Source organism: Cryptotermes secundus, unplaced genomic scaffold (genome assembly GCF_002891405.2).
Source record: "Cryptotermes secundus unplaced genomic scaffold, Csec_1.0 scaffold1350, whole genome shotgun sequence".
NCBI classification, from domain to species: domain Eukaryota; kingdom Metazoa; phylum Arthropoda; class Insecta; order Blattodea; family Kalotermitidae; genus Cryptotermes; species Cryptotermes secundus.
The window spans coordinates 1,152,917-1,175,159 of record NW_019739242.1 but is presented as its reverse complement, the minus strand read 5'-3'; the positions used below and the strand labels follow the sequence as shown (position 1 = coordinate 1,175,159).

The 22,243-nt window shown below is 44.0% G+C and overlaps 1 protein-coding gene across 6 annotated transcripts in view; it reads right to left on the bottom strand.

The window, feature by feature from the left end:
- LOC111871901 (Ca(2+)/calmodulin-responsive adenylate cyclase) overlaps positions 1-22,243 on the bottom strand; it is a 375,443-nt gene that overhangs the window by 76,166 nt on the left and 277,034 nt on the right. For all 6 annotated transcript variants that reach the window (XM_023865290.2, XM_023865293.2, XM_023865296.2 and 3 more), the window contains exons 5-7: positions 20,744-20,893; positions 13,263-13,381; positions 318-429 (exon numbers count right to left, since the gene is read on the bottom strand). In XM_023865290.2, coding sequence (XP_023721058.1) covers positions 318-429; positions 13,263-13,381; positions 20,744-20,893 — 381 coding nt within the window. The remainder of the gene's footprint in view (positions 1-317; positions 430-13,262; positions 13,382-20,743; positions 20,894-22,243) is intronic.

Sequence of the window (22,243 nt, the reverse complement as noted above, 5' to 3'; positions counted from 1 at the left end):
TGCATTAGCACTGAACTATCTTGCTCAGTGTGAAATGTTACTGTGGAACTAATGCGAAGCCTTCACCATCATTCCAAAAATTTCTGGAACTGCACAGTACACAGCTAGTATTGTAAATCCAATACTTGTAAGCTATGTATATACACATACTCGTAAATGTCTTGCTCTGTTATGCAGTTTCATTTAAATTTTATAAAAAACACACACGCACGCACACAGATATATATATATATATATATATATATATATATATATATATATATAGGGACATCATACATTTATTAAATACAAAATATACATCACACAAATTAACTTACACTAGCAAGTTGGTCAAAACGTCCAAAGAGCTCATTGAGAAGGCGTACCAATTCTTGTGCTGTACACTGCGATGCCAATACAGTGAAGCCAACAATATCAGCAAACAGGATACTGCAAATGAAATGACGGTATGGATGAGACTACAGCAGTGACTTGCTGAAAGTTTCTTCAGACACGAAGTGTTCACCTCTTTATTCCCAGGTGCTTTGAACTTAATAGTCCAGTGCAGGATTTGAACCAGGCAGCTTCTGAGACAAGTCAGAAGCGTTACCGGTTTTGCCAACTATCTCTATACACTATACACCAAACAGTTTATATCACACTCTAGTCTCTTATAAAGCTGTTCCAGGTGGTATAGATATTCTTGTGTTAAGCAGGAGCTGGAGTCGCAGCTCTAGAGTATAATTCGTTTTACATCAACATCTGCTCATTTTAATCGTTGCCATAGCCTCTCAAATTCTGCCACTGACTAGCCATCCTGCTGACTGAGCACTAACGGGTTATGAATCTGATTCCCAAGAAAATATGGAAACAAGTTCTAAACAAGAAGTTCTGGGAAGAACTAATGGCCTACTTTCCTTTTACTACGCACTGAGTATTTGATACGACACGGACTGCACACAAAACACCGCGTCCAACAGTTCTTCTACTGCGTTGACGCGGGGACGTGTTTATCGGGCCGTTGCCGAACAACGTTAGAGGGGAGACGCAGACATACAGACAGCAAGGCGATTTCATTAGTCTCCTTTTTATGCTACTTTCCTTATCTTGAAGTAAAAATTCTGAAGAGAACAACAAACTAACAGCCTATATTCTGATATGACACGGACAGCACAAAAAACGAAAAAAAATTATGGGTATACAAGCAGATACATTAACACACAGAAAGCAAGGTAAACTCTTAGGCCTCGTAACAAAAATTAGGAGGGGGGAGATATACAGGCAGAGAGACAAGTCAGCAAGGCAAACGCATAAGCCACAAAAAAAAAAAAAAATGCAGGGAGAGATATACAGGCGGAGAGACAGACAGGAAGGTGAACTCATAAGCCTCGTATCAACATTTTTTGTGGGGAGAGGAATATATAGACGTAGAGACAGACAGCAAGGTGAACTCATAAGCTTCCTTTTACTATTTTCTAATAAGGAAAGAAGGCTAAAAAAGGACATACTACGGTCATTTGGTTATATTACCATATTTACGCATGTATAGGCCGCAGCACAATTTTCAGACAGAAATTATAGAAAAAATAATTTTCTTGGAATATTATTTCAGGAGTAGAACACCCTGTATTACTAATTATGAATATATATATTTTTTTAAATGAAGTGTGATTTCGAATATTTCGAATATAAGCCGCACCCCAGTTTTCCTCTTGAATTTTTGCCAAAAAATGTGCGGCCTATACATGCGTAAATACGGTATATTTCAGACAGTATGTGTGCTCCTAGACGTGTACGTACGGGTACACGTCGACTTATGACTTCTCGTTTTTAATGTTTTTGTAGGGGCATGGATTTAATTCTTAGGAACATTCGGTATGTACTCTCAGTGGCCCCGCATACACGTGGTCAGGATCACAGTAACCAATTTTATCGCTGGGAAATGCACACTCGGGATTACGCACGTAAAGTTTATGCAGGAAGGATCGATCTCTCGTTCGCAACAATCGCTTTACGCGCCAGTTTCCAGAAACTAATCTATAGATTCAAGTGGTGTGTCCCTGTAGTAGGTTATTGTACTTCACAAGGATCTATGAAAACCGTGGATCCGCACACTGAGAGGCACACAACCGGTCAAGAAATGGTGTATATTTTATGAAGGAAAGTGTGCACAAGGTTCAGCCAGTGAATTCTTAATCCAGTCCACGCTTCTAGGGCAACATCTGCAATTTGTTTAAAACCCTCTCATCTATGCCCGCATGTACGAAGCGGACTCATCCCTTAAAAAAGAAGTTCCAAGCAGGAGTCAAAAACAACGTTTTCCTACCGCACACATTTCTAATCCCACAGCTCTTTCTAAACAGCTCTCGTATAATATACGAGGTTGGGATGGCCTCCAATCGCATAACATTCCTATCAGTTTTCGTGAAAATCGGCGAGGTAGTTCTAAAGTTGAACGGGGGACACGCAGACAGAACGCTGAATTCATACGTTCAATTTGTTAACTCCTCAGCCAGTGGTGAATAACACAAATTCCGCAACTGCTTAATGCCACTAGTAAACCTAGGCCTATATAAATATGCTAACCTTGGATTCTCCTCCAGTACACGAGCGACAAAGTCGCCTTCTTGAAAGATTTCTCACTACAATCACTGACACCTTCCTGTATAATGGTGTTGACTTTCTTCCTTCAAACATCATCAATCACTTGTATCATTAACGTTACGTCAAGGAATGGGTGATTTTTAAAGAAAAATATTCTTTCTCGCCACCATGATGGCCCATCAACATCCTGATCGGAAGCATAACTACCGATAGGGGTAAAGAATGACTAATGGCCTCAATGAGAAATGCACCATCAGCCAGGAAAACAAAACAAAATTTTAAGAAGCCAGTTAGAGCCTGAGCCGAGACCCTGTGTTACTTCTCGTGGCATGCTGGTTTTTCAGAATTCATTTATCAGTAATCTGTCAGACGACAGGTCCACAGTCTCTTCCAAAACAGTTCCTTCACTTAATGCGATCTAGAGCTTTCTCCTTTTTCAGAATATACAAAATTATAATTATGTCTGTTGTTCTGTATGAGTGTGACAATTGGTTACCTCAGATGACAGAAACAGACTGAGGCAATTTCAGAACAAGTTGCTTAGGAGAATATTTCAGCCCAATCTTAAAGTGGCTGACAAATACAGCACCGTGAGAGATAAATTATAAACAAGTAAATTTATAAGTACAGAACTAAGCAAATATATCAACGGCGACATGCAGAAAATGTTTATGTTGTGAACAGTAGAGCAACCCCACCCCTGCATCACTGTCTCCACAACCTGAGTGTAACTTTAAGCATAACCGAACAGTATATTATATTTGTTGGACATAATCTCGACATTTCGCATCGTAGCCATGTTTACAACTGCTGATTTTATTTCACGCTAAATTTGTAGGTACGTTCATGGGAAATCTTTTTATCACATTTCTAATTCCTAACTCTAATGATTAATTAGTTATCTCCACCCAGCTGAAAGCTAAATAGATATTTAAATCAGCTTCCTTTTTGTCTTACACACACACACACAAACACACAAACAACTTATTAAGAGTTGCAGATTTTGCAAAGATCTTTTCAGGACCTTACATTTAGTGGCATTGGTGTCGTTCCCATCTCACACAATATGGCGGATGCAGTCTCACAATGTACACCCTTCCCGTATTCTTTTTAATGAAGGTCTACGAGGGCACGCGTAGCGTAGTTGGTTGAGGCACTATGTTACAAGTCGGAAGGTCGCGGGTTCCAGTCCCGATGAGGTGGATTTTTTTTTTCAATTTACCTAATCCTTCCTGCCGCAGTATGGTCCTGGGGTCGACTCAGCTTCTCACAGAAATGAGTACTAGGAATCCTCCTGGAAGTAAATGGTGGCCGGCGCGTAAGGCTGACAGCCTTACCCCCATCTGTGAGCCAAATGTCTAGACAAAATGTGAGAGCCTCGACGTCTCACAACCCTATGGGCCTTCACGGCCTGTCACAAGGATAGCTTTACCTTCTGCCTTACCTACGTGACTACGACTACTATTTCAAAGTGGCACTGCATACGACTGATTGATTTGGGATGAGGCGGCATTAATTACTACAGGCTAATGACGCGATTGATTGCCGGTCCTAATGGCAGTTAGATGTCCAAATATAGTACATTACAGTATAATGACCCGAAGAATGAGAAGAACGGTATGATCACGCCACGAGCCGGCAAGAAACGAAACAAAATAATCTTCAGAGCAGAGCTTTCCCACTTCAGCTTCTGCAACCACATTTTCCAACCGTGGAATCTGGTTTACTCACATGTGTCCGCGGTTTATACGTTGTGCAAGTCTACATGTGGTTAAATTGATGGTTTCGGTTACAGTATAACCACATTTTCTAGGAGCATGATGTAACAGCTTCCGGACTGCCACTGCGATACACCATTTTATGACATTCCTTTGGCGTGTTCGCAAAGAAAAATGCAGAAATGAGTCCATTAGCTTCGTCGTGGTTGTCTGCCCCGCCAATTATCCGAATGTAATGTTGGCGGGATTTCGAATAGCCATGTTTGTTTTTCCACGTCTAGTTCGTTCATTCGGCACTGCTAATGCTGTTATCGATCTAACGTTTAGAGCGTACACACATACCGCGTGTGTGTGTGTGTGTAATGCCATGTAAAGGGATGTGAATTTCAGAATATGCAAGAGACATCCCGTCGCGTGACCTGGCCTCTCTTCTGAGGTCAAGTCCGCCCATTCCTTGTCCTACCTATCCTTGTGCCACGCAAACGTAATCATATTTATAGAGACTAGGGAACTGGTTTCAGCTTGAACTGTCCTATATACTGGAAACCTGGGTATAAACATCGGTGGTCACACTACCGTCTCATCGAGTTCCATAGGCCTTCAACTTTAGAAGCCACTTAACCGAAGTACAAACGGATGGAAGACTTGAATCTGGTATGTTCTCAATTATTAATAAGTCCCCTACATCTCAAGGCAACTACAGTCCTCTACTGCTCTGCCTTAACGCTGGTTTCTTGCTTGGCTTATTCTTCGGAGGCGACATGTTCTTCTGAAATGTTGGATGACTTTCAACAGACTAAAAAGTAAAGGTATCCCTGTAACAGATCGTGGAGGCCCATAGGGTTGTGACATGTTGAGGTTCCCACATTTTCTAGACAAACGGCTCATAAATGACGGTAAGGTTGTCAGCCTTACGCGCCGGCCGCCCTTTACACCCAAGAATATTCCAGAAATATTCCTGGTACCCATTTCTGTTAGAGGCTGAGTCGACCCCAGGGCCATAGTGCGGCTGGAAGGATTAGGTAAACTGAAAAAAATTCAATGACCTCATCGGGATTCGAATGGCGTTATAGACCAGAAGACGGAACTCTTCATAACAACCGCTGTGAGAATATCAACTCCTACATCCGTTACTTAGATTCAATGCACCCTTCTAAGAGGGTTCTGCGTGCAAAAGGACTCAGGTGCTGAATACTGTTTAGGACAACCGCAAAAGAAACAAAGCCGATTCCAAAGGGTCCTAACGATGGTGTATGGCACTCGAGATTACTGAGTTTTGGGACTTTGTCCATCGTTTGGTATTCTAAAGAACAAATCGTTTCCGGAACAGATACAGTTTCCAAAAACACAGTAATCCAGAAAAAATAATCGGATTTTTCTTACTTAAGAAACGTGAAGATTTTAAATACGCAAATTATTAATATTTACAAAACATAAAGAATGTAGGGTTTACACAGCGATGAAGATTCGTATTTAGGTTGCCGTTGCCTTGCAACGGATGACTTTTATTGTTAAACTGTTCCGGCTCTTCAGCCGTTATGTCACGATATTATGTTCGGCGGTTTCACACCATGCAGTCTGGTAGGCAGGTATCAAAGTTTCGGTGGAACATGAGACATCCATCTTCAGGGTCGTATGTTCATTCAAGACGCTGGTAACCACCTACCAGACTACATGGTATTATAACTCAGAATACAATATGAATCTGCATAAATGGGTTGGGAGCAAAAGGCATTCATTTAAAAGTTTCCCCTTACATGTAAGCAACTTCTCCGACATCACAGTATTGCGTGGTATCTAAATGTAAGTTACAGGTCTCAGATTCCTGAACTGAACGCGGAATTCTTGGTATGACATTAGTAACGCCGACCCTAATGTTTACATGCTTGTATGGTATCGAAACCAAGAACGCTAGGGTTGTAGCTTCGAATCACACCTCGGGCATGAGCTTATCACCGTGTATCATTCTACTCATCATGAAATACAGGTACATATATTGATTGTGAAGTTATTGCATGATGCCGTCACAACTGCTAAGTTCATGCAATCGAATGAGCTAAAGAAATGCATAGCGAATGTATATAAAGATCTCGTAGCGACATGAACTGATTAAACGTAAGATTTTGGAGTTCACCCAAACACAGTGGGGAAATCTAACCCGAAACCTCAGGAAAAAAAGGTACAGCTATCCCTGTAACAGGACGTCAAGGCCCATGGGGTTGTGAGACGTCGAGGCTTCCACATTTTCTCTAGACCCTCGGCTTGCAGATGGCGACAAGGCTGTCAGCATTACGTGCCGGCCGCCCTTTACCCCAAGGAAGATTCCTGGTACACATTTCTGTTAGAGCCTGAGTCGACCTCGGGGACATAGTGCGGTTGCAAGGATTAGCTCAGTTGAAAAATCCAGTGACCTCATTGGGAAACGAATCCGCGACCTTCCGGTTTGTAGTATAGTTCCTCAATCAACTACGCTAACGCGTTTCGCTCCCAAAGCCTCAGAATGTAACGAATTCTCTGAGTACACAGCTGCGAATAACGAACACGGCTCGGTTAGGCAGCCTTACGTCATATTGATCTACAGGACTTAAACTTCTGTAAATCAGTTACAAGCAAGAGACACATCTGCGTCCCGAGGCAAGTTTCTCTCGCATTAAAGATACACTACTATAGGCCAAATATGTATATGGTACCTACAAGAAGTAAATGAGTTAAGTACCTAAAGATCACCGCCTTCTTGGATGGAACATATAGTCTGGCAGATATTTACAGACTTTCGGCGGAACGCGCTGCCTCCATCTTCAGGACAGGAGAGTAAGACGAGCACTGGATGTTAGTATGCATGTAAGAAGAGAGATGCTTGGGACAGAGGCACTGAGTGTACCAATCAGAATGAACAGAACTGTGAAATATGAGGCCCTTGTAAGATGCGTCCTGCATGAGCACGAAGATGGCAGAAATAACTGTTGAGTGGCCCAAGGGTGATACTGCGAGGTCACGAGATGAAGGGAGGGAACAATGGTCCTAAAGGGCAGAGTGATTCATACTCCGGGGTTCCTGACCTTACATCCTGCATCGTCCACAGGTTACTCATACTAATTACTTGTCTCAGTTCTACGCCTCAAAACATGGCCCTTGTAAGGGCCGCATACTCCTCCTTACTCCCATCCCTCTGCTCAGGTCTCCTGTCCTCAGAAGCCGCATGTTCCCTTCTTCCATGCTCATCTCACTTCTATACTTTGAAGATGGAGGCAACACAGTCCTCCGGAACACTGGAGGACATTACCACACAATACAGAGTCTCAAATCTCACATCAGTAAATGCTTACGCGAATATTTAAATACCGACATTTAAGGTTAGGTTTCGAACCCTTGACCATACAACTGAGAAGAGCATACACAACCGCACCGGTCACGATGCGCGGCGGTTGGTATTATGCGATACTAATCAAGGTGAACCTCCTGCGACACGGAACAGAATATTTGACATAAGGGAAACCTCAGGCCGTACCACAGCTCAAATGGTCACAAGCCAGCTTCTGACCACAGAGGCTCGGACTCAATTCCAAGCCGGTCCATGTCGGTTTGTAGTGGACAAAGTGGGACAGAGCCTTTCCTCACAGTTGAACCAGTGCCTCTTACCCCATCAATCATTCTCACAATCACGGGTTGGCTCAACAGACCCAGCTGGGGCTCCTCTCACTCCGCTCCGCAATTCAGACTCTCTGCAGCTATGAGCAAGCCGGTAATTTTTTTAATGCTAGTGGGATGGGACTAAGACCCTTCTACTGCGGCCACTTCTGGCCTATTGTACCAGCCCCAGATGACAGGTGAGGGTGATTGTGGAGCAATTGGTGGAATGAAGATTGGCAGGGGAAACCGAAGTACTCGGAGAAAACCTGCCCCAGCGCCACTTTGTCCACTACAAATCCCACTTGACCAGACCCGGGATCGTACCCGGGTCGCCGCGGTGGGAAGCCAGCGACTAACTGCTTGATCTAGGGCGGGGCCCGATGGGTTGGTTAGTTTCCAAAGTTTTCAAATTTGTGGGTTGATTAGATTTAAAAAACTCTGCTCCATGGAATTAGTGGATTGGTTAGATCTCAAAAACTCTGCTCCATGGAATTAGTGGGTTGGTTTGACTGGGAGATACATGCCCAAGTGCGTGAGGGCAGTGGACAGAAAATAAGCTTATTACGAACTGCATGACATGAGCTACATTCCAGACAAGATTGGGAATTATACTTTTTACTAGCATGACCGCATCCACGTGTCCATCAGTTCATTGGTCTCTCCCAAAAGAGCAACATGATAATAAACTGACAAATTTCTGAAGCTAGACAGGTTAGAATTCGTACAGAGAGAGATAAAAATAAGTACAACTTCTGTATAAATATTGCATTAAAAAATTATCAATATGGCGAAGGTTGCAACACTTTGAGGTTATGAACTGTATCTACAAAATTTAACATAAATTTAACTGACATCTGTATTACTGATTATAATATATAACCACACAAGGCTAATTAAATTACATCACTGTAAATTACATCCTTTGCTAGGCTGACAGGCTGAAGCATCTGATAAGACACTAGGCACTGCAATTTAATGCTCCCATTTCTACGAACGTACAAATCGGATCTGGCGCCAACTCCGACTGCTGCACAATGGGGGCAGCTGGAGCGTGGCCTTGACCACTAATTTCTGGTGACGAGACTAAAAATCCACAGAGTTTTACTTATATTCCCTGCATATGCTTTGGCATACACGCAACATTACCCTTGGCCGCGCCATGGCTCAAGCGGTTAGTCGCTGGCTTCCCACCGCGGCGGCCCGGGTTCGATCCTGGGGTCTGATGAAGTGGGATTTGTGGTGGACAAAGTGGCGCTGGGGCGGGTTTTCTCCGAGAACTTCGGTTTCCCCTGCCAATCTTCATTCCACCAAATTCTCCATCATCATAATCACCCGGGGCAGGTACAATAGGCCAATCAGTTGCCGCCGTGCCGAGTGGACCCAACTGGACTCCATCCCCCACTATGCGATTGCACGTATGGGTGTGTGTGAAATTCATTCTGAAACACAACTCACACCTGGGCTTCATCGTGACTCCAATGCTAACGAAACGTAATTGTTAAGATCGTTCCTAGGATCACATATGTGTTCTGCAATCGTGCCAGAAAGGCGTGTAAGTGGATTGGAGGTTAGGTTAACGTGTGAGCGACCACGGTGACTGCGAGCAGAGAAGAAGTACGGCTTTTCATATGGTAACTGCAACACATTTGTGTCGTATTTCATTAGCGCTGACTTCTGTTTGATCTCTTTCATTTCCCGTCAATTCAACCCCGTTAGAACAGACGGCCTACCGAGAAAAGAGCAATGCGCCTTGAAGCAGAAAGACATGACACAGACAACAAAGGCGTTAGAAGGGAATCATTTCTGAGGCCGTATTCGCTGCTCAAAGAGACTAGAGGCACGGGAACGCCGGTCTTCGGGTCCTCAGCATCTACAGAGATCTACTTCATACAGAGTTAACATTTCTCTAATGAATGTCCACTATGAGAAATTTCCAAAGTTTCCAGTTCAAACACTTTCTCTCTGTAAAATCGTTATGCTTATTGAAGTGAAGAGACCTACAAACATCTGCAATCATTTATAAATCACGAGGAAAAATGTAGATAATTGGATAACTTTGAAATAAATTTCTTATCGATATTACAGAGTAGGTTGACGCTGGGATATCTCAGTCAGTACGGTAAGTAGGCTACGGGCTGGAGTGTCATTCCACAGCAAAGACAAGAGTGTGTTCCCTTCTCCGCAGTGACCCTACCAGTTCTGATCACGCTTTTCCCTGAAACAGTTACGTTTCATGAAATTTTCCACTACAAATATTTCAACATAGTATAATAAAAGTGTAATCCCTATACTGACGATCACGGTGGCCGCGCGGTCTAAGGCATAAATTGTCTTCGCCCGTTCAAACACTGGAATCGTGGGTTCGAATCCAACTCAAGTCATTGGCGTCTGTATGTGTTTATTCTGTGTTTGTGCTGTCCTGTATAAGTAGCGGTCTTTGGCTGATCCCCGTCCAAGGAGTCCTACCGACTGTCTTAGGATTAAGAAACTTAAATGAAACAAAGCGTTTCGCGGATGCACTATGCCCCAAAGTGGAAACCCTATTAAAAAGAGGGCAAGAGAGAGAGAGAGAGAGAGAATCCCCATATTGGGTTAACCGACCCCTGTTTCATGACTGCATTATTTGTGGCGAATTTTCATTGTCATACCACGAAATAAGGTTTGTTGCGAAATTGGGTAGGCTCATCCAAAATATAAATCAGGTAAACTGGCCACAGCCATAACTCTTCTACCTAGCCCGGTTCAAACTTCGGTCACAACAAGACTAAACAGAATGAAGGGTTTCATGATTTCCTGAGTACCTACAGGCAAACTCCGGGGCAGCACCTCAAAATAAGAAACGAAAGTTGTCCCTGTGCTTAATTAATTAAACACCATGCCATATAGATATACATATGAGGGTGTGGAGGTATACATACAAGTATTAACCTCATCTCTAGACGGAAGTGAGTCGTCAGGTTGAAGCCCCGGCCGCTCACCGCTAGGGAGAGCCCCTGGTACCCATCAGATAGGAGGCTGGGTGAGCCCCAGGCATGGTATGGATGATATGGAGAAGAGAAAAGCCTCCTGCCGCCGCCAGGAACAAACTGATTGGCGATAACCCGCCAGTCGCAAAGTAACTCTGACCCTCTGCAGCAAACATTCGCAGCAGCTACACACGATACAACAGGAGCTGCTCATCACCACAGGGTAAGTACATATACAGGTATACCGTAAGACACACCAACACATGTCAAATACAAAATACTAATTCAAGATACTGTGGCATGTAGGCCAGTTGCTGGGCAGCGACTGAGAAATGAGCAGCTATACAACAGCCGCTGCTAGGTAATGGTTCTGAAAACAACGACCGTTGCTAGGTAGTGGCCGCCAACAGGTTCGTAAAATGCAGCAATGGAATGACTGGAAGGTGGTGTTCTCTGCGCGGCCCGTGCGATTGTTACGTAACGCAACTGAGGAAATGTTGGGATGTTTTCTATGGGATTCGTGCCGACGTTATATAGCGAGGAGGAGTGGCGATTGCGAGAGAGTCTAGGGGCTTGAGACGGCAGTGAGAAGGTTAAGAGGTTCGTGTACGATGGCCGCCAGCCTGGGAGTCAGTGGAGTGAAGTGCGTTAGTTGGTGAGTGACATAGTCTTGAGTTAAGCAGCTGGAAGCCAGTTAGTACAGCTAAGGAGCTTCAGTGAAATAGGCTACAGCTAACGAGGATGTGAAGCCGTGAATATGGATGCTGACGGATCTACGGCGTTGGAAGCCGTTATAAGACAACGACTGGTGAAGACACAGTAGACTTAATACGTGCTGTAGTGAACTGCAGAGTGTGTGAATTAGCGATTGTGCTATAGTTATTTTTAGTTACGATCTGTAAATGTTCAATAAATCCAATTACCAACCAAAATCCCGCCCTAAACTAAAAAAACTCCGTGGCTTTTAGTCCGCAAGCGAACTATACCGACCAAGCGACAGCCGCTTGTTGGCGAAGTTAGTGCCAACTTTTGAGGATAGAGGGTGTCGCGTGGTCAGCGCAACGGATCCCCACGGACATTAATCTCGGTTTTCTAGGCCGGACCAAACCCCGCCTAGTCACTTAATCACGTAACAATGCTAACACATGTTATAGACACATGGGCGCATAGACTAGGGCATATCCCGAAAACTGAACTTACGGACGGAAACACGCGAGTTTCACCAGCATGACCAATGTTGCTCGAAACATGCAGTGTGCATACACCAGTGATATAAAAGAGTTTCTTAACGTTTACAACTTTTAAAAGTTTCAAAAGCAAGTTACATGTGAGATGGCTAATAACTAAGTAGAATAAATCTTATAGTAAAATGCATTCCAGTTCGTTACAACAGGACGCTAAAATATAACATTAGTATTCCAGTTCGTTATCATAACGCTTCATCCGCGTGTGTGAAAATAAGCACCGTGCAGGAACTTTCAGTTTCACCTTTATACACTGCATAAAATTCAAACAATTCAGAAGTTCATTTCTGAAACGCAAAAAAAAAACCCAAATATATGCAATAATATTTTGTCAAAAAAAATCTAAAAATTCCTTAACATAACACTGTCTCCAATTTCAACATATATGTCATAATAACAGTCAATTTTTATTACTTCTCTTTTCATACTGACATCTTCTGTTAACTGCTCATTATGTTAATCTGTATTGTTTCAAAACATTAGTTATACTTATTCAATAATCATTTAATTATACTTTCTTCGTGCACCTTTTCATTATAAATTATTTCGCCAGTGTTGAGTCTATATTTTCAGTTCATTTTATTGCTAGTGGGGTGGGACTAAGTCTCTTGTACTGCGGCCACTTCTGGCCTCTTGTACCAGCCCCAGATGATAGGTGAGGGTGATTGTGGAGCAATTGGTGGAATGAAGATTAGCAGGGGAAACCGAAGTACTTGAAGAAAACCTGCCCCACCGCCACTTTGTCCACCACAAATTCCATNCTTGACCAGACCGGGGATCGAACCCGGGCCGCCGCGGTGGAAAGCCAGCGACTAACCGCTTGAGCTATGGCGCGGCCTCCTTATATTTTCAGTTAAAGTTCTTACAGTAAAGAGACCTCAAACTAGCGCAGAGGTCAAGAAACCTTGGATCTATACATCCACTCTTCCATAGGCTTTCATGGCGAAATGCTTAATTAGTTATGCACATGGACAACTTTACCTTATAGTGAAAGGATTTCGATAACCACTTAACCCTAAAACAATTCTCGTAGTTTGTCCTGAGTTTATTTCGGCGCTGACATCAAGGCGGGTTCAGGCCCAATCAGGCAAGTGAATAGCAGACAACACACACTGACTTACCTCACATTCTCGTGCCTCTGGATGTAAATCTTGTGGAACTGCCCTTCAACAGGAGAGATGATGTCCGCCTTCATCTCCATAGCCACATGCTGAGGCAGGACTGACAGCAGTAACCGCTCCTGCAAGCAAATTCACTGTTTCTGTATCTAGTTCAGACGTGGCCAAACTGGAGTTCGCGAGCAGCGTGCAGCTCTTAGGGCGGCTAGCGGAGAAAATTCTTTTTTCCCTTGGCACTACAGCCTCAGTGGGCCTAGGCTTACTTCCATGAACTTCTCCGTTCACTTCGGTTTTTCTAGATCTTACACATTTGGTAGGACTCCTTGGGCGGGTGATCAGCTCGTCGCAAGGCCTCTACCTGTATACAAACACAGAAAAACGCACACAAACATCCATGTCCTGAGTGGGATTCGAATCCACGATCCCGGTTTCCAAGCGAGCGAAGACAGTACATGCCTTAGACTGCTCGGCTACCGTGACCGGCAGCGGAGAAAATAGTAAACATTTTTTTTTCTCACAACTAAATTGAACACACACAAAAATTCTGCTCCATGGAAGGCATAACACATATGGTATCTACTTCACCTGTTCGCGGTTCCGATGTTCAGTAAGACTGACCGCTCAGTTAACATGTGGAGCTCCACCTCCGCTCTTCCGTACAGCGAAAGAGCGTGGTAATTAATTAAGTCTGTGGACAGCTTTATCTATATATCTCGAGTGCGCTACTGACTTCCTCGCTACTGTGACGATAGCAGAGGGCCCTTTAGAACGTCACATTAACTGAATGCAGGTCAACTATCTGCCCTAAAACATCAACCAGAGGTGTACTTGGTTTAAATGAGACACATCAGCTGCTGGTCTATGCTGATAGATGTGAATCTACTGTGTGATAACATAGATACCATAGAAAACACAGATGCTTAAATTGGAGCTAGTAAGGAGGTTGGTATAGACGCAAAGGCAGAGAAAACAAAGTACATGTTGCTGTCTCGTCAACAGAATGCAGGATCCTAGGACAGGATGAGCAGCGGCAAGGGAAAGATGAGGAATTCCTACAAAGTTTCACTTGTAAATACTGAAGAAAGTCTCAACTTGGAAGATCCGGGAATAGATGGGAGGCCAATATTAATATGGATACGTGTATTAAACAAACATGATCGGAGTATGTGGGATGGATTCAACCAGCTAAGGAATAATGATTTTCAGTTTTCAACAGAAGGAATAGCTGCGCAATGTTACTTCTAACAAATTATTATACAAATAGGCCTAGGTATCAAACACAAAATTTCAGGGAAGTTAATATCACTGATGTCTTTCCACCTCACATGTCAGTGCTGCCATGTTGGTATTGCTTAAAAGTGGAACAAACAGAACCAAAATGGGACGACGCTCAGTGGCATGATGTTCATACCGAGCTTAAAGAAAACCGTCCAATAAGAGTAAACAACACTGATCTCGTTAGGTGAACCAGCGACAGAGAGCCCCATACAGCAAGTCAGTACGATTGCGAAAAGGGTAACTTTCTCTTCCTGGTCCCTAAACATGGAGAAATGGTCCTGAAGACAATTAAAGCACACGAAGCTGTAAAGTAAACTTCTTTCAGCTATAAAGANATACCGAGCTTAAAGAAAACCGTCCAATAAGAGTAAACAACACTGACGTCGTTAGGTGAACCAGCGACAGAGAGTCCCATACAGCAAGTCAGTACGATGGCGAAAAGGGTAACTTTCTCTTCCCGGTCCGTAAACATGGAGAAATAGTCCTGAAGACAATTAAAAGCACACGAAGCTGTAAAGTAAACTTGTTTCAGCTATAAAGTTTTATACGGCATGCTTATATACAAGAGCAGAGAAAGGAAAACAGTGACCACTTGTTGAACACTACAGACACGAGGAGAAGGCACACAAACAACACACAAGAGTAGTCACCAGGTCTTGAATGCTACGGAGACTTGTTGAAACAGCAACCCCCTCCATACCATCGCTTCCCTCAGACACACGAAGATGTTTCATGAGTGATGTCACTTTGATTCTCAACCCAGCAGATTGTGACTGCCTGTGGTCCGTGTGTGTCTCCCTACATATTGACCCGAATTAATGGACAGCTTTGGGAAGACTTGGCACCAACATACTGGTACTTGTAATTCCAAACAATTGTCACCAGCACATTACGGCCACTCAAGTTTATGATGCTGGAGTAAATTTTATGTCAATTTATGTATTTACTTGTATTCATATCAACCCTGTCAATATTTGTAAGATTTGAGGCTTTCACGGCCGTGACTATGAAGAATGCCGTCTTCTGGGATGTGGCGTCGTGTAGATATTGCATAAACCGACGTTTCGGAGGAACGATGTGGCGCCATGTAGTACATAAACCGATGACTGTGGCAACCTGCTCACGCTGGTCCCTCGCTCGCGGATTCTTTCTTTCTTCTGCCCTGAAGATGGAGGCGATACGTTCCTCCGAAACGTAGGTTTACACAATATGTACACGGCGTCAGATCCCAGAAGACGGCATTCTTCCTGTCAAAGTCAAAGTCACATTGAGACTGACGGTCAGTCAGTAAGTCTTGGTTCCGAGCCTCATATTGGGCTCATGACCAGATATTTATACTGTTTGACAGTTACTGTTTTGTTTCTGTGGGGCGCCCTTCTGACGAGAGGACGGGTCTGTCTTTTATATATGCTGCTGGACCTTGCCAGCGCAGTCTTTCTCGGGTCCGAGTCCCTTGGGACTTGCGACCATATTTTACTGTCTCAGATTTGAGACTTCCCTCTTCGTCACCTCTGCGACTCGCAGGGTCACGGTGGAGGTATTCGACCCTGCGTCCTCACGGGTCTCTTCCTGTCAAAATTGTTCCGCCCTATATACATACAGTGGAACAAGGTACACGTGTACCTGATGATGGCGGTATAGGAGCAAACCATTTAGTGACAGAGAAGCAGCACATGAAAGCAAGTTGCATTTGAGACGCAAATATACAAGTAAATACAGGAAACTGCATAAATCACTTCTTCGTTAAGATTTCTAGGCATTTAGTCAGGCTGCCTAGACCTGAAACCAAAAGAATTATGCATTTGGGATGGTCAAATACAAACGCACTGAATTATGATATACATCTAGACTGTGACTTTCTGAGTTGTGACACAGTATAGTCTTGTACACTGATACAGCGCAATGAATCAATCGCTGCCACAGAACAATCAGTTCACATCTCACACAACATGACAGGAACACTGCACAGCACACAGTGCCTAGGTTATTTGGCAAAGTGTCTGATCACATGGGGCAGCAGCAGAAATCTAGTTACGACTACAAACTAGGAAGGAAATCGAAGGAGGTGGGCGTAGCCCATTGTGAGGATATTTAGTGGCTATGCAGGGGCATGGCGTCTTCACTAATGCAGATGCTTCGGTGAATATTCTGCTTGATTTCTCGGAGTATTCCTAGAGCCTGAAAATGGATGCAGTTTGTTCCTCCGAAAGGTCGATTAACTTCTAGTGGAATATACGGCGTCATATGACAGAAGACAGTACTTTCAGTCACCTCCGACAGAACCTCGGATCTCGGATTATAACTCTGTTCGCCGTATCAAAAATAAAATGCAGGCTTTCATAGCACAGAGATCCACAAGAAGATTTATGCGAAACATTTCGGAATATGATTTATGTTCAACGAAAGAGTGACGAATTGCTTATGTCTACGCAGGGACGTACGGTAAGTCGCCGGCTTCCCACTGGGGTGGTGAGGTCATATGGGATTTCTGGTGGAAAAAGTGGCACTGCGGTAGGTTTTCTCCGAGTACATCGGTTTCCCCTGCCAATTCTCATTCCACCGACGGCTCCACATTCATCATCTATCGTCAAGGGTTGGTACAATAGGCCAATTAGAGCCGACGTACAAAGTGGACACAGTTTTACCTCACCCCAAGAAATAATAATAAAAAAATTGACTACGCAGTGTTAGGCTGTAAGTATCGTATTAATACTGGACACACAGATCTCTACCTACAGCAAGTGGACACGGAGGCTAATGCGGTAAGTAAACTCGCAAAGAACACGCCTGTGAAATGTGTACACCAACTGGGCAACGGTTCGCTATCGCCTGAACGAAACGTTAGTATGGCGAACATCATGCTTAAGCTGCCTCTGCGCAGCCGTGAAGTTCATGAACTTGCGAGACACCGATGTTGGCTCCAAGGCAATGGCGCGTGGAGTCTGCTTGTAGCTGCCACACAGTCTACCGAGCACACGTGTTCCTGCTGACGGCTTTCATACCTCTCATATGAATATTTCATGGTAATCGTGACGCGTCACTCACACAGTGGTAGTCGATGAGCGAAGCCGTCTAAAATGGTTTGTTGTTTTCCTGGAACGCCAGATGAGATATTTCGCGAATTTACTCTCATATGTCTCAAATTATAGGATATTCATACGTCGGAGACTTCGGGTTCGATTTCGTGCCTGAGATCTCTTTGCATTTCCTCACTCAAAACCGCGACTCCCAAACTTGTTCAGTGTGAGGCTCGCTTGATATCAAGAAAACGTCTGAGGCTCACAAGACAACTTCAAATGCGGCTCCAATTATTAATGGACCACAATATCTATGAAACTGGTGGGAAGGCCGGAAGGAAGGAGACCACTGGGAAGATCAAGACGTAGGTGGGTGGATAATATTAAAATGGACCTTAGAGATATAGGATGGGATGGTATGAATTTCATTGATGTGGCTCAGGATAGGGAACAGTGGAGGGCTCTTGTGAACACGGTATTGAACCTTCGGGTTCCATAAAGTGTTGGGAAGTTCTTGAGTAGCTGCACAAATGGCAGCTTCTCAAGATGGGCTCAGCTCCATGAGTGAGTGAGTGAGCGAGTAAGTGAATATCCGTAAAATATTTTCTCTGTTAAATTCTATGTAAGTAATTTAATGTGACTTTTCTTATTAATTTATAAGTATTCGAAGTGCTGAAAGCAGAGCCGAATGCACACTAGATCACTGAAGGGCCAATACAGGCATTCCCCTTATGCAATAATTCATTCGATTTATATGTATTATGATCATAAAGGTAAAGCTGTCCCTGTAATAGGCCATGAAGGCCCATAGGGTTGTGAGACGTCGAGGCTCCCACATTATCTAGACAGTCGGTTCACAGATGGCGGTAAGGCTGTCAGCATTACGCGCCGCCCGCCATTCACCCCGCTGTAAGATTCTAAGTACTTAGTTGTTAGAGGCTGAGTGGACCCCAGGGCCATAGTGCAGCTGGCAGGATTAGGTCAACTGAAAAAATCCAATGACCTGGCTGAGTCCACTTGGTACGTCGGCCACTATCTGGCCTGTTGTACCAGCCCTGGATAATAGATGATGAATGTTGAGCAATCGGTGAAATACAAATAGGCAGGGGAAACCGAAGTACTCCGAGAAAACCTACCCCAGCGCCACTTTGTCCACCACAAATCCCACATGTCCTGATCTGGACTCGAATAAGGGCCGCCGAGGTGGGAAACGCGCGACTAACAGCCTGAACTATGGCACGGCCAGTTGCATATCTTTGTCAACTTACCATTCATAATCATGCCCTTTATGAACGCTATAAACTAGCTATCACTGTACCAAACCGTGGAGGCTCATAGGTTTGAGATGTTGAGACTCACACATTTTATACACAATCGGCTCACAGACGGTGGTGAGGTTGTTAGCCTTACGCGCCGGCCGGCCTTTAGCCTCTAGGATGATTCCTGGCACTCATTTCTGTTGGAGGCTGAAAGGATCAGGTCAACTGAAAGATCAAATGACTTGACCGGGATTCGTACCCGCGACTTTCCGGCTTGTAGCACAGTGCCTTAACTAACTACGCTACCGCGTGCCCCCCTATGAGCGCTATATAGCCTATTACTTTCAGATAAATTCCTTAAACAGAGAAATACAAAGACAAGACAGGCGAAGAATACGACGAGGCTGGTAACAGAACAGGATCGTAAAGAGTAGAGCCGTTTCGCGGCATCCACGCACACGGAGCTGAGAATGCGCCTTCAGGAGACTTCGAAATATAAAGTAAACCGAACACGTGAAGAACACAATGGTAGCAACCGAGGTCATCAGACACATACCCCAGTTCGTAGCAAACAGGAGCTTAATACTGCTATTTCGAATATATCCTGTAGGGTAGTTGTTTGCTGACGTTTACGAGTCGCTTGGGGCTTTGATGCTAAGCTTCCAGAATGACGGACTAAAAGCAAATCTCTCTCTATCCATCATTTCCTGAATCGTATGAATTTGAAGTAATTTCATGTTATTTATATATTGTGACATGACGCCTGAAAGCCGGAATGTGATCATCTACTGGGCGGCGCTTTGCTGAGCACATTCCTACCGCAACGCGGAACAAACAGCTGCTGGACAACGGTTTTTGGTAGACACGCAGTACCGTGGCAACGGATATGTAGATTACCACAGACGAACAGTTCAAGTGTGTTCTCACTGCGGTCCGCACCGGGTTATAAAAGGGCACGTAACTGATTCGCAGTCAGTCGTGCTGAGTAGCAGAAGACTAGTGACTAGAGACTCTTCAAGATTCGAACAGCGACAGATTTCTCAGACAGACGTCGTTAAGAATGTATTCAATGTGTGAGCTGTTATAACCAAGTGTAATTGCAATAGAGGCGTCCAATAAATCCAATTATCAAATCTAAAAACCACAATTATTCGTCACATTTATACCGCATACGCGCCAATGTTATAATCGGCGGGCCTGACTGCGGTAATTCATGGCTTTCCTCAGCCCTTCCAAGCAAATACTGAAATAATTCCTTAATTGAAGCAAATATTTCTTCCATTCGCATCACAACCCTTTATGTTACCCTCACAACGTCATGCGTTACTAAATATGCCAGGATATAAAAATATTCAAAAACTTAATTCAAAGTCCCGTTATCACGGAATCAGAAGTTTCAAGCGAAACGCAAAAAGCATTACGTCCTGATTTTCGATATGTTTAAATCTGTACATGATCTGCCAAGATGGCGTCAAATCCGGCACTAACAGTAACCGTCCAATTTCTGGCCTTCCACTGGGATCTGCCTTCCATTACGCGCTATCATGAAACAGTTATCAGAAAACTAAAGCATACACCTTTAAAATATGTAACATCTCATACATACAAATGAAAGAGAACTAACTGATAACTTTGTTCATTTTCGTGTCCGATGAAAATAAACCGACAGAAATTCCATCCTACGTCGACCCTTCTGCCTATCGAGCGATCGATATCACTTCCCAGACACCGATCGCCATTCGTTATTTATGGCCGGCGTTTTGTTCCCATCCAATTATCACATTTCACCAACTCCTGTGTCAGTTCACGTGACCTGCAGCCAAAACGTCCAGTTCCACATAAGCACAATCCCAGGACAGTGCTTCAACGCGGGAACGAAACTTCCGGTTCGGGGAATTTTCTGACCTGCATTTGTTTACGCAAATCTTACCAATTTCTCATTCTCGTCCTCCATTTCGAGACGCGCAGCGATGCAGTTTCGGGTGTCTAGGAACGCCTTCCTCTGGGCGTGCTCCATCAGATTGTGCATGAACACGCCCACAACGTTCACGCACACGAACACGATCACGTTCGCCGTCGCCTGCAACAAAACAGGGATATCAAAACACTTAAATGACACATGCCTTTGGGTACGTTCATTGTGTGTATGGGTACACAGAATTATACAACGTTTTGGGGACTAACAGCTTCTACAGAGTAGATTTGCCTACCATTTCCTATCCCTCTCTCTCTCTCTCTCTCTCACACACACAAACACACACACACACGTGCGCACGCGCACTCAAAACTGAAATAATAAAATTACAACTACGAGCTGGACAACAGAGGAGTCGGCGTTCGAGTCCCTGTAGGGTCAAGAATTTTCTCTTCTCTACATCGTTCAGACCGGTTCTGGGGCCCACCCTGCCTCTTTCATCGGGGGTAAAGCGGCCGAGGCATGAAGCTGACCACTCACCTACAAGTGCCGAAGTCAAGAAAATTAGGATGTATACATCCACTCCCCCATACGTCTTCATGACGTCGGGCTTAATTAGTTAAGCACAGGGACAACTTTACCTTTATCACGTAACTTTACTATCTAAGCAATAACTGATAATAAAACACAGAATTTCCACAAACAATATTAAAAACGCCTGTAGGATTTTGATTCTTAGCAACGTCATGCCCACTATACGTATTTTATTAAAAATAATGCCCGCGACATTCAACTGTCAATTCCTTTATTAATAAGATTAATCTGAATTAATTCAACCCTGATGATGGAAAAAGAGACTCCGAAACGTCGCATGTTTCTCTTTTAATCAACGTCAAATGAAAATTCTCCAGTGATGATAAACCAAAAAGGCCACACGCTTTCAAAACCTCATCAAAATTACAACGCTGTTGGGCAGATCTGTCAAATTCTTTAAATTCTGAGTATCACAGTCCTCTTCAGGTAGTTCATGGCCGAACCCCTGAAGTGGGGATATCGTATCCTCAGAACTGTTTCCTGTGCACGACGAATCCAACGTGTGGTCAGCAGCTTGTGGTCGGGCTAGGTTCACACAGCTTAAACTGCGCGGATGCTGGGATCCGTCGAACAGGGCGAATGGAGCAGGCTACTATGATATGGTCACGATGGGTGTAGGCGGTAGTGGTTGTGACGTAAATCCTCGACCAGTAAGTTAAACTCCTAATTTTGAGGCCGAAGGATAATTAGAAGGATCAAGTCAAGGAGGATGAGATGAGCAGGGCATGTAGAACGAATGGGGAGACGAGGAATGCATATAGGATATTGGTGGGAAAGCCGGAAGGAAGGAGACCACTGGAAAGACCAAGATGTATGTGGGTGGATAATATTAAAATGGATCTTAAAGATATAGGATGGGATAATATGGATTTGATTGATCTGGCTCAGGATAGGGACCAGTGGAGGGCTCTTGTGAACAAG